The sequence below is a fragment of the Balearica regulorum genome, chromosome 1, assembly GCF_011004875.1.
Source record: "Balearica regulorum gibbericeps isolate bBalReg1 chromosome 1, bBalReg1.pri, whole genome shotgun sequence".
Lineage (NCBI taxonomy): Eukaryota > Metazoa > Chordata > Aves > Gruiformes > Gruidae > Balearica > Balearica regulorum.
The window spans coordinates 4,778,640-4,791,435 of NC_046184.1; the positions used below are offsets into that span (position 1 = coordinate 4,778,640).

Consider the following 12,796-nt stretch of genomic DNA (forward strand, 5'->3'; position numbering starts at 1 on the left):
AAAGAAATCCTTTTCACAAAAAGAAAAAGGACTTCTTCCGTTGTCATCTTTCACTCCATAGGAACTTGTTGGCTTTCAACAGGGAGAGACATTTGGGCAACGCTAAATATTGTCAACGTATTCTCTGTTGAGGGTGACGTTGGTCAGGAATGAGTAAGCGCTGGGGAAGTAGAAGGGTAGTGAAATCTGTGTGGCAGAAAGGACAATTGTGGACACCCTAGGACAGGTAGAGCTGTCCAGTGATTTGAGTGGAAATGGTGGGATTTCCTCCTCCTCCTGCAGACCTGTTCATTAGCAGCCAGCTCACACCACAGCCCTCCTCACTTTTGCAGCGTTGCAGCCCTCTCACATCAGTCCTGGTTATTTCTTTATCCAAAGCTGGTATTATTCTGCTCAGAGAAGACTGGCTCCCTCAATGGGGGTTTGGATGCTTTTCAGTTTCCATCTCCTTTCTTTTTTGGTGGTTTGTAGATTTTTATTGTGGGTTTTTTTTTTTTTTTAAAGAAACCATTCCAATGTCTGATTATATTTTAGTGACTCAAAGAGCGTGTCTGCCAATGGAAAAGGTTTTTGACACCAAAGGTGCTAAGATGCAGTTTGGGCATGCAGCCCTCACACACAGTATAGAAATATAGCAATATATAGCATGCATCTATCTGCTGCTTGCTTTATGCCTTTTTTTAATAGCTTCCCTCCAGGATTTCTCATCTACGAGCAGAAAGCAAACTTTCTTTTCATCGGGGAATGAGAGGAGACTTCCTACACTTTCTCAGGAGCCCAGCTGTACCCCAATCACCAGGCATCCCACCAGATAACTACTCGCACCTTAGACTTTACCAGCCAAGTTGAAAAATATCCATACGATGGATGCTACAGCCACTTCTAAAAATGTTGGCATCTAAAAGAGAGTTCGCATGCACTTGACCCGTATAACACCATCTCAGACAGGCTTTGTATCAGCACAGCTTGGAAATTATTAGGCCATGGCCCTGTAAAGAGAAATGTCTGGCCTATGGTGACTTTAGTTAATTAGCTGGCCTGGGGGAAGCTGCATTGAATTTGGGGTGGAAAAAACCAAAATATTCCATTTATTTTCACTTTTAACAACTTTTCTGGCCAATACCAGGGAGCACTTACACAGGCATTATCATTACACTCAGATTTAAGCTAAAGCATCCGGACAGCACATTTCAGTAAAGGTAATCATGGATGCGCCGTATGCAGCTGCACACACCGGACTCCAGGACTTTGGTGGGAATTTCAAATTACATGTGCTGAAGAGACACTCTGGATACACATGAGAGGACTCTGAATCTGGTAAGGAATAATCATTCGCTTCCCTGGATTTGGCGGCAGCACACTTTTTCCAAAATTAAGACAAATCTGCATGCACAAAACTTAGTGAGGTGGTTTGTTTTGGGGTTTTTTTTGAGCCATTTCTTTTTCTCCCAAGCAACACCACTTTTTTGGCAAGGGGTCAACATCCCAGCCAGCTTCAAAAACATCTAAAATTCCAGCGAGCCAACGCATTTCGCAAGCAAAGAAATATTGCTAGGGCACCACAGGTGGTTGTCTGAAATTGCAAGTAATTAACTGCACTGCTACAAAGTTGGGAAATAGCACGGTTGGAGGCTTCTTCTCCTGGCTCTGACCTGAATGCTGCTCACAATTTGCCATCACCTGGGATTTTTTGAGACAGCTAAGGAAATGCTTGCACGCTCCTGGGCAGGCAGCTATGAGTTTAGTTTAGACATTTAGATTTAGGTGCTTTGCTCGGTCTCAGCATTGTACCAAGGTGGATGCTATAAGGGAGATGCCTGGTTTGCTTCTAGTATAATATCATTTTTAATGCTCCTTTTGCTCTCTACACACACAAAGCATTGCTAAGATGCATTTTACAGGAATTCATTAGGCTTTGGTGCAGGCTGCTTCAGACCACAAAGCACACGGACATCAATCCGCCAGCAAGATGCATTTGCAGAGGTGCAGTCGCAGGGTGGTATGAGCCAGAACAGCCCCAGAGACTCAAGAGAGCTACTCTGGCTCACAATACTCAGGGTGATGCTCCGTGGCAAACAGCATCATGGTTTTAAAGGCAGTAAGAAGAGGCAAACTTTGTTCAGAGGAAACCTGCAAATCACCGAGAAGGAATACAAACCCTTGGGAGGTGTGAGATTGACTCCGTTCTTAAGGCACCACTGTATTGGCAAGATCCCTAAGGAATCCGCATGGCAAAGCATTGAGATTTTGCTGGGTTCAGGTCTCAAGTCATCAATGGTCACTTGTAAATAATGATTGTTAAAAACCTAAGGGGTGAAAGAGAGGAAAACAAAATCAGAAGTTAAATTTGCTGTAACATTAGGTAACATGGAAAGCTGAAACAGCCAGGTCTTGGATCAAACTACTCCTGAAAATAACCCACTCTCACCTAGTGCTTTTCATCAAAGTGCTTCTACCACAGAGATCAAAGCCTGAGTTTTAGAGGTGGGTAAACTGAGGCAAGGGAAAGTGCTGGAGCTCAGGGTCACTTGGTGTGCCCATAGCTGAGCAGGGACTGGAGGTGATCCTGGAGATCCCACAGCCTTCCTCTCCCTTCCCTTTGAGAGTGTGGATTAAATATCCAGGTACCCACTCCATCCAGCTGTTTTATTTCAACAGGTTTCCCATATGTGCAAGGAAAATAGGGATAAAAGAGGGATCCCCTTTTTCTGCACGTAAGTGGTAGATGGACAAGATCATCCCCATCGGATCTAAGTGTATGTATAGTCACCTGGTGATGCTTGTGGGACAGAAACAATCCATAAATTAGGAACATCCATGGATTTTAAACATATTTCTTTATGTGTTCTCCAGCCAATGAAGTACCAATCTTGAATTTTCCTAAATGTGGTGGAAATCAGTAAGAGGTTCTTAATCAGGCTCTTTTCATCCCTCCTTTCTTGAAGCTCACCTTGGTCACTGATGCAGGACAAATATGAAACGGCTCCCTCACATTCACCGCCTCCAGCTTCATCCCCACAGTGAAGAAGTGGTTTCGCAAATCAGCATGGTCCTGTGGGAAGAGATGAGGAGGGGAAACACACAGTGTGTCAGCACCATACACCAAGGAGGGGTTGATACACTTGAAAATCTATTTGAAATGTCTCCACGTGGGTTTTGTCACTTAGCTGATTATCAGATTGACTTCCAGCTCCAACTGGGCGCTCCTGGTCCTACGTTCTTTTCATGCCAACTCAATCACAGAAAGAGAGGGGACAGCCTCACTCCTAGAGGACAGTTCTGCAGGACCAAACCCATCATATCTAAAGCACAGTGTGCATCCATCTCATCAGCAGCATCTAACTTGAGTTTCACCAACAAGGAGATCATGCTCACCAAAATGAGGACCTGTCTGAGAAATGCCTACGTGAAAATCTCCCCTGGGCAGAGACCCTTCACCTCTGACAGCCTCCCCCACCCAAGAGCAACTAAAGGTCCAGAGGTGTCAGGACTCAACCCGAGGTCCCCCAGGGTAATGCACAGCATCAGTGCAAACAGCTCAGGATGGCCCTGATTTACCCTGAGGGATGTCCAGCTCCTGCAGGGCACTAAAATAAGGACCTGGGTTGGTTTCCATGTGCTGCAAGACAGGAAGGTCTTTTCCTCAGCCAGGAGACTGAAGGTGGACTAAGGCCCAGACAATGAACTCTGACCCAAAATGTGGGCAGTGAAAGAACACATTGGTGGGAAAACACGCAACTGTGTTCAAGTTCCCACCGCAACACTTTCACTGGGATCAAACCTGGCTGCACCCAGAGGGTTGCAGACAGCAGCCTTGGGGATGGCAACAGGACGCAGTCCCAAAATTTAGAAACAACCCAGGTTCAACTCCCTGATTTGCCACCAGTTTAGTGTATAACATCTATCAAATTACTCCATCCCCCATAATCCCTGTCTAATAGGTGTACAAGCTGGCATCCTAATTTCAGAGTAATGATCATATTTTGAGTTCATTCAACAAAAATGTCCTACAGAATTTTTAAACCATCTGTGCATTAGCCAATACAAGCATAAAAAGAGATGATGTTATATTTAACGCACACATACAGACGACTCCAAAATACATGCAGAAAGCTTGCTATCTAATAAGTGGTTAGCAATGTCATTCCCATCTACATTCACTGCTACATGTTGTATTCTTGTTCTAAAACGATTTTCTATTGATCCGAAGTTGTATGTCATTGTGCTTTCTTTTCCCAAGAACTGTCTTCACTTGTAGACTTAACAACTGCTATTTTGGGATCTTACATTCCTGCTGCCATTAGAGATAAGGATTTTTACAAGCTCCAGCCACAGCTAAATGAATTGTTGTTTTCATCTTACCAACCTGCAACATTGTAGAGCCTTTTATGTAAGAAATAAAAAGGAGTCAAAAAAAAATTCATAATGGATTTACTCTCACAGCAAGAGAAGTATATACTGATGGGGAAACTGAGGAAGATTAAGCAATAACAGCCCAAAGCCCAGTGAACTAATGGCTGAGGAAGGAGCAGAGCTTCAGTTTGGGCTCCTGCAGCATAGCATAACCATGAGCCATACTTGCACTTGCTGGCAGTCACTTCCATATCACTAAAGCCCCAGAGAAACAGGAGACCCATTTCTAGCAGCTTTACACAGAGGATGTTTCATTGAACAAAGGCTGAATCAGGGAGGAGAATCTGGCACCTTGTACACAGCGGTTGCATCGCACCAGGGATGCATCGGGCAGACAGGTTATCAAAATTGCCATCTTTACTACCGAAAGGCGTCAAGCTGGGAAAAGATAACGGCTACAAAAATCAGATCTCGCCAGCACTCAACTTCAAATCTCCAAAGGCAAAAAGCATCTGGACTGGAGGGTTGCCTCCTCCTGCATAAGGATGCACACCCGGTGTCTCTTAATCCTTAGGCTGAGGTTGTAAAGAAAAGGCAATTTGGCAAAATGTACATCTGGAAGGAAGCTTACACTGCAGCATCTTCTCATCAAAAGTTCCAGGATTCAATTCACACTTGTATCCAGCTTCAATACATAACAAGCCAAGATCCACCAAAGTACTTAATCATGTTTATCTTTAAACATGCAAGAAGTTTCATCAACTTTAAGTGATTTGTTGATTGAGACCAAAATACATTGAGACCAAACCGTATTGCTTCTCATTTTTATTTGAATTTGTTTCTTTGGTTCTTCTCCTTCTATTTGTTTTGGCCTTTTTCAAAGAGAAAAAAATAGTCGGGGGGGGGGGGGGGGGGAGCTAATAACATTTAAAGCTATTTTACTTCAAAAGCATATCCCCTTTTCTCCATACACTATGTACCTTAGGATCAAATCTCCCTTCTCATTCAGCGTAGCATGTAAATATCTTCCTCATTAAATTAACAGCAAGAGTGATCCCGCAAGGGGAGTTCATGGGATCTCAGGTACATCTCCCTTTTGAGGGTCAAAATCCTCTTTGAAGCAGGAAGGTACGTTTGTTTAGAGAAGGGCTGCGGAAGTAAAAAGCTTGTCTGCGTTAAATGTCATTTTTGAGATGGAAAAGCTTTCATGGAGAAAAAGCCTTTGTGTTGTACCTCTGTGCCAAACGGTCAGGGTCTGGATATTTGATCTCTCTTGTATATTTGCTAGAGAGGGGCATCAAAATTTACTGAAACAGCCTTAGATTTCTGCAGCCACAAAAGGAAAAAAAGATCCCAATGCCATTGTCTAGTTCCAGTGCTGGAGTTGCCTCAGCCAGCAGGGAATTACTTAGGACTTGGCATATGCTCCTCTTCAAAACTCCAATTAATTTACATAATTTCTAAGAATAGGTTCCACAGAAGTGAAGGCAAAGCTTTTAATTAGTATTAGACTCAAAGTGATACACTGGATAATGAACTGCTCTCTCCTCCCTTTATTCACACTGACAGGAAAGGCGCCTGTTTAATAAAAGCAGCTACAAGAAGAGGACTGAAGGGGTGAGACTTTCCCCTGGTCCCCGCCAGGCTCCGCAGTCGAGCAAATGTCTGAAATCATTATAGGTGGCAGAATCTGACCCTTTACCATTATTTCACGGTGTCCAAAGCCATCTAAAGAGGATGTCATCAGGCATTACTTTCTAGCAACTACTCCAAGGGAGTTTTCTTTGAAATGCAGATGAAGAGACAAAATATTTTTGACCAGTTGAAGCATTTTATAGCCTCGTGCACGGTGAACGTGTGCTCCTATTGGCAGTCAATGCTTCCCAGGAGCAGCCCCACTGACCACACGGATTTACACCAGCAGATTGCCTGTCCCGGGGTTCATGAGCCTTGAGTGGGTGATGGAAATATTCTCTGATTGCTGGAGGGATCGACAATCCAGAAGGATGCAGAAGAGTCCCTTACAGAAAAGTGAAAAATCACGCCACGAAAACTACAATGAATTAACATGGTACGAGCACCACAGTCGCTCATTCAAAGGGTCACGATCTCTAACATGATGGATTACAGCCTGTGACGGCGTTCACGGGTAATGAATGGAAAATCGCATAACCCTCCATTGAACGTCTGTCACTTACAGCCCAAACCCACTGGCAAAAGCCAGGGCACTCTCAGCTCTCACTACAAACCCCAAGAAGCAATTAAACTCAGCCCTACACTCAGTTTTAGAGCAGTATGCATTTGCAAATTTGCCAGCATGCACAGGCTGCGACCCTCCAGACCACCTGAAAGACAGCCCCACTTTGACACGCATCTGCATCACTATCTCTTATCTTCGTACGGCACGTGTTTCTGCAACCCTTCTGCAAAAATACTGATGGGCTTTGCAACAGCTCACTGCAACCAGCATCACTTGCAGGGCTGAGAGCTGCAACATCTGAAGGTCAAATAACAAGTCAGAAACGGTGCTGAGAGGAGAACCAGGCTCCTAATACCCAACCCTCTTCTTTAGGTACTGAGACAGTTGCATAATTTTCTCCGTCGTAGCTAACGAGTCACTAGCAGTGCAGAATTCAAAAATGGCAGGTGACTTGGGAGCCTAAATGTCATTCCAGAAGAGATCCACAAATGGATTTACAAAAGTATTCAGGCTCTTAAGGACGCAGACAGGCTTTAGGGAAGTACCTGTGTGGGTGACATGCTTCAGTTCTGATAACAAAGTCACTAAGCATTGGCTTTAGGTCCTGAACTCAAAAAGAGATATTTCAAAATCATCAGTTGTTTGCACTTTCTGGTGCCTAAATACCTTGCTAAATCTGGCTTCTGAGTATTTCTACTCAACAAATGTCATTTAAGTGTAAACAAACTCAAATTTGTCCCATTCACAGCAGCGTTCTGGCCACCGAAGGGTGGAGCTCGGGTAATTTTACAGTGCACTGGGTACTGCAGATAGGGCAGGGGGACTTGGCTAAGCTGCTTTTGCCCATAACATTCAGGGAAGCTGGTTGCTCTAGCTGTGTCCACAAACCCAAGGAAGGGCATCGCCTCCAGATTGTGAAATGCTCAGTTTTAGCCCGTTCTGCTCAAGATAGAACACTGGAGTAATCTCACTTTAAACCCAGCAGCTTACGCAGTGTATAGGTAAGAGGAAAAAGCTCTAGTTTGAACTCTAATTTTCAAATACCCTGAAAGTCAGGACTCTCTTGGTCGAGGACAGTCAGATTCACACCAATTATAAGACTGCAACTTTGTGCAAAATTCAGAACTAAGTCTGAATGCTGAAAAGTTGCAAAGTTGAGAGGCTGATTAGAAACAGTAAGCACTTAATAAATGATTGACCTAAGCCTCCTTTAATCCTCACCAACTGTAACAGTGTGAAATGCTATTGCCTTCAGTCACATCTCTCCTGGTCTACCCTACTAAAAGACACAGAAGAAGTGGGCCCCATCTGGTATGATTGGAAACATATTATTTGATTCAGCTTTTGTTTTCAAAGAAATCACTTCCCCCAGTGTTTTCTCTAATTTTCCAAGAAACTGGCTGCTTCTAATAGCCTAATTTTAATCACAAAGCTCATGTGTGGTAACCAGTCACAAACACAGTAATAGCAGTGGTTAAACTGCCTCTACGGGAATCTGGCATTTGTTTTTTAATTGAGCAAAAAAAATAAAGAAAGAAACCCTCCAAAATACACTCCTCTGCATTATTTGCAGATGAATCAGTCTTGTTTGCGATTCATCAACTTCCTTTGCTAAGCACGGAGCAATTTCCCCTGAAGACACACTCTCTGCAGGGAGACAAAAATTCCCCAGTAAGACACAACATGAGCAAATTGTCCCTCGGTTTGACAAGTGCAGTCACGGGAAGACCAAAATGAAGAGATGTGGGGTGGGATGAAGAGGAAAGGATGCCAGGCAGGAGGCTTTAGAGATACTGTGACCCTGAAGTAACGAGCACAAGAGCCAGCTACAAACTGCACCCACTGAAGAGCCCCTTAAAAACCGCAGATGCTTCTGCCTAGGATCAAATTTAGCCCTACAGATTTTTAAGCTTCTCTTGTTGAATAAAAAATAGTTACCATAGAAACAGCAACATTGCAGAGTAGCCGGTCTAAATCCAAATACACCTTCTCCGTATGGCTCGGCCCGCCGCAGATGGCATTAGGGCAAAGATCCCCTCCTACGCAGCGCCTGCTTTGATTTGCCAGGGTGGTGAAGGCACGGCTGGCAGAGGTAAAAGAGACAGATATGCATCCACTTGGGTTTTGGGGCGGGGGGGTTTGTTGGTTTGGGTTTTTTAATGTCTTACAGCAGAATTACAGCATTCAGGACTGCCACATCACAAGTGTTCGCTGCTGAATCCTGGTTGTGCCACACACAGAGGTCCCATTTCACAGGTGTGAAAGTCAAGTGGAAAGGAAAACACAGGTGGGAACACCAACTTGAGTGCTCAAAATTAAACCGCTGGTGTCTCTTCTCACACCCCTAAATAAGTACCTCAGCTGCAAAGATGGACTGAGTCCCCATCGGCGCTTGTTTAGACTGAGTCTGCCCTCAGTAATATCATTGCAGTAATTGCTATTGAGAAATCAATGGGGATTTGTTAGAGAAGCGAGGATCAGAACAAATTCAGTATACACTCTGGGCTGCAACCACCCTGGAACTAGCTATGGACCAGAGATGGTGTTTGCTTTCTTTGAGAAAAACTATCCATCTTTAGGTGGATGACTTTTAGGTATCACCCACTCCCTTACATGGGAGTAGACTCCCGTATGTGTACTTTAGCCCATCTCAGTGAAAAACATTGCCATGCCCAAGGATGCGGGAGGCAAGAGCTCAGGTCGTCATGTAAAAACACCCCCACACCAAGCCTGGATGCAGCAAGTAAACTGGATCAGGCCCTTTGGCTAACCTCTCATCATCCTGAGAGACCCCTGGCACTTAACGGAGAAAGAAAACTGCACATGCTAAACGTACAGCCAGAGGGACGAGGAAAGGTGAGGTTCCCACTCAGCCCGTCTGCTTTGCTTGAACTGTTTCCAGCATTTCTCTTCTAGCCCTGACTCTCATACGGTGCTGTGAAACAGATCCTCAGGGCACCTCAGACGGGGCTTGGCTTCATTCACCTCCTTGCATTGCTCTCCTCACTCTCTTCCTTGCAAAGCCCACAGTCAGGAGAGAGCTGTAGCGAGGTTAAAACCTCCCTGGTCCAGAGGTACCACCAGACTCCATCTCACCTGAGTGGCACCTGCGATATTGGAGACATCCTTGCTCCCAAGAGCTGTGAAGGCAGCTACATTTTTAAGGACCTTTGCATTATACTCCTAATGATGGTTATTAGGTCTTACAAAGATAAATGGCTTTAACGAGCTGGGATAGGAGTGGGTCAAAAGGCAGCTGAACAACAGAGGGAAGGGGACGCTACGCACATCTCCCAGCCAGGCAAACAGTACTCAGGGATAAGGGCTGGTGAGTGCTATGGATGGGGAAGAACAGATGGAGTATAAATAATCTGGCAGCCGGCAAACAACATGGCGACTCATGGGTTATTAAAGCACAGCGTGCACAAGGAGGGCCAGCCAAGCCACCAGTGCATGAAGGGGCTGGGGATTGCTTATGTTGGGATTTGGCTTCCAAGCAAAAACAAAAGCACGTCCGTTTTCAGCTACTGCATCAGCACGTGCCCATCCATTACGGGGGCTGAGGACAGAAAAAACCTTGTTGGACTTAAAGTCCATTCATTCAGCCAGGTCAGGGTTGTCTCTGAGCAGAAAGCAACCCTTGAGTTTCTCTGTCTTACACTTAAACTACTCTAGAACACCAAATAATGGAAGAAAACACCCTAAAAGGCCCAAAGGGTTTATTAACTTTCGGGAGATGCTGTCCTCCCTTAAAAAAAAAAAAAAAAAAAAAATCAAAGTCTTGGAGAAATAGTCCATCTTACTCTTATAATTAAAATGCACATTTCACCTGATGGAAAAAATATTTTTTAGAGAGGAGGGAGGGGTCCTGTTTAATATTTGTCTTCATATTTTTGAATGTGCAAATCCTGAGTAGGATTTAGTTGCCCAGAGCTGTCTGGAGTGAACTGAAAGACACCTGGGAATCCACGACATCTGCATGGGACCCACAGATATGGCACAGGAGAGCAGAGGAAGCATAGTGGGATGTCAGAGAAGATTCTCAGGATGCTATCTGCCTCTCTCTAGGAAACTAAATCCCACGATCTGTGTCCAGCATTCATCTTACCCAAGCTACAGGGCTTTAACTCTAAAAAAAAAAAATGCATTGATTCATAAACATTAGGGCTAGAAGGTTCTGTGCTTGGAGTTTGGCTTCCTGATGCAAGACTGTCTCTTAGCACCAGAAATGCCATCACTGAAGCAAACCCCTGAAATTGTCACACTTGAAATCAGGCACCAGTTACAGTTTAACCACCCTTATTCACACCCAAAGCCCTGGCCATTTTCTCAGGTGTCCTCTGAAGCCTAAGCCATCATTTATGGCAGGTACCTAGCCAAGCATGGGGGATCCCTACAGCACCCTGAAATCAGAGCAGAAACAGCAAAGGATACATCTCTTGGACTGCGGCCGTTCGGAAGGATTGTGTTCCTGAACTACTCAAACACCCTTAAAAATCTTGTCTGTATTTAGTTTTCTTTAAGGATCAACATGTTTTCTGAAAAGAACGGAATGACAAAATAGCGGGTGTGTTGCAAAAAGCTTTTGTGAAGAAAAAACTTATTCCAGGAGGTGCAGTTTGCAAAACACTATGTTTAGTAGCTATATAATAGCAGCATTTTCTGGCAGTTGAACATCACGTTCCTTCTCAAAGGATCCTAAAGCATTTTATAAACACTTTCAGCATATGGCCAAGTGTAAAATAGCATGAGAAAACAAGAAGATCCTGTTTGCAGGCGTCCTCCTGATTTTTGCAACCAGCTCATGTGGTCTGGTGGCTGGTGGCCTCTCCTTGGATGCCAGGAGGGGATCAGGGCTGCGCTTTTGCAAAGGATTTTTGGATCTGCTGCCAAAGACCGCCACATGCAAATTCAGCTCTGCCACACTTCTGAGCATTGCTAATTCAGGCTCAAATCCATGGTTTATGAGGTCTCAGGCAGAACCCAACCCTATTATACCAAAACCAAAGAGCATCACCAGCAACAGCAATGATGGGCTGATAGACCCATTAGTGACTCTGCCCACAGTCATGCACAGCTCAAAGGGCAGCAGTAATTTCAGTCGTAATCCAGCCAAATGCACACATGCTCACCCTAGGGACCGCTCGTGTCTGTGGAGCAACCACACACTTACGCTCTCCTCACTGATGGATTTCTGTAGGGAAATGTGGAAAATGCAGAATATAATTGCTTGGTGTGCAGTTTGCCATGTCCGCCAAAGTAAACATTTCCAGCTTTCCAGAAGATCTTTAACAGTTGCCAGCTGTCAAACCCTGTGTTTTATATCTCATCTAACACATGACAGTTACAGTAGCATGGAGCCCCAGGCACCATGTAGAGACATTACTTCTGTGCTGGTTGTGCAAAAACAATTAAAAAATTAAAAATAAAATACAAAAAGACACCTTTGGATCCAACACTTTTTGCTGGGATTTGGGATTCTCCTTGAAGGTCCCACACATAAATATTGGCTTATCTCGTAAGATCAGACAAGTGTACTCTCTTCTAGTCTCCTAAAGCCTTTCCTTAACTTATGTTTAAGTCATTACTAGAGGAAGACATGCTCACAGGCATGGACAAGCCCTCATAATTTTCTCCTTAATTAAGAGGCAGAAGATGGGGTTGATTCCCCCTAAATGGGCAGAATAAAGCGATGCCCACACACAAATCATTTATTCTGCTTCCTGCCTTCCCAGCACCAGAAACAGGGTCTTCGATAACACCAGACACTGAATTCAGCTCCCCTTGTGCTCAGCTTTCACATTACAAATAAAGAAGCCCTATTGACCTAATACTGCCTTTTTGTCACATTTCGCCTCAAAGTAACTCTCCTCTTAGGCCATTCAAGCATTCCAATGTTTTACATTGTCTTTTAAGAGGAACATCTTTGCAAGCTCCAACCGCATGGCACAGCAACTTGGATTTGCTGAATTTAAATTTATGACCTTCATGCAATAATTAAAATAAGTGGGTATAAGTCTGGCATGCTGAGAAGAGGCAGCTACACAGCTGTTAGTTATAAACTTTTCTAAAAAAGAAGGATGTTTTATGAGCCTCATCAGAAACATTCTTCACTCTTTCATATAGACAGGAATAAAATTTACACATTAGGCATTCCCTATTGTGATTTAATCCCTGCCCCACACAATGTATTTTTGATCTTGAAACTGCAAATGCAAACTTTAATAGAGTTGGCGGATTGAA

At 44.1% G+C, this 12,796-nt stretch overlaps 1 protein-coding gene across 3 annotated transcripts in view; it reads right to left on the reverse strand.

Annotated features, from left to right (window-relative positions):
* Positions 1–12,796, reverse strand: part of SFMBT2 (Scm like with four mbt domains 2) — a 115,306-nt gene that overhangs the window by 39,057 nt on the left and 63,453 nt on the right. For all 3 annotated transcript variants that reach the window (XM_075760773.1, XM_075760693.1, XM_075760858.1), the window contains 2 exons: positions 2,951–3,052; positions 2,159–2,306 (listed from right to left, as the gene is read on the reverse strand). In XM_075760773.1, coding sequence (XP_075616888.1) covers positions 2,159–2,306; positions 2,951–3,052 — 250 coding nt within the window. The remainder of the gene's footprint in view (positions 1–2,158; positions 2,307–2,950; positions 3,053–12,796) is intronic.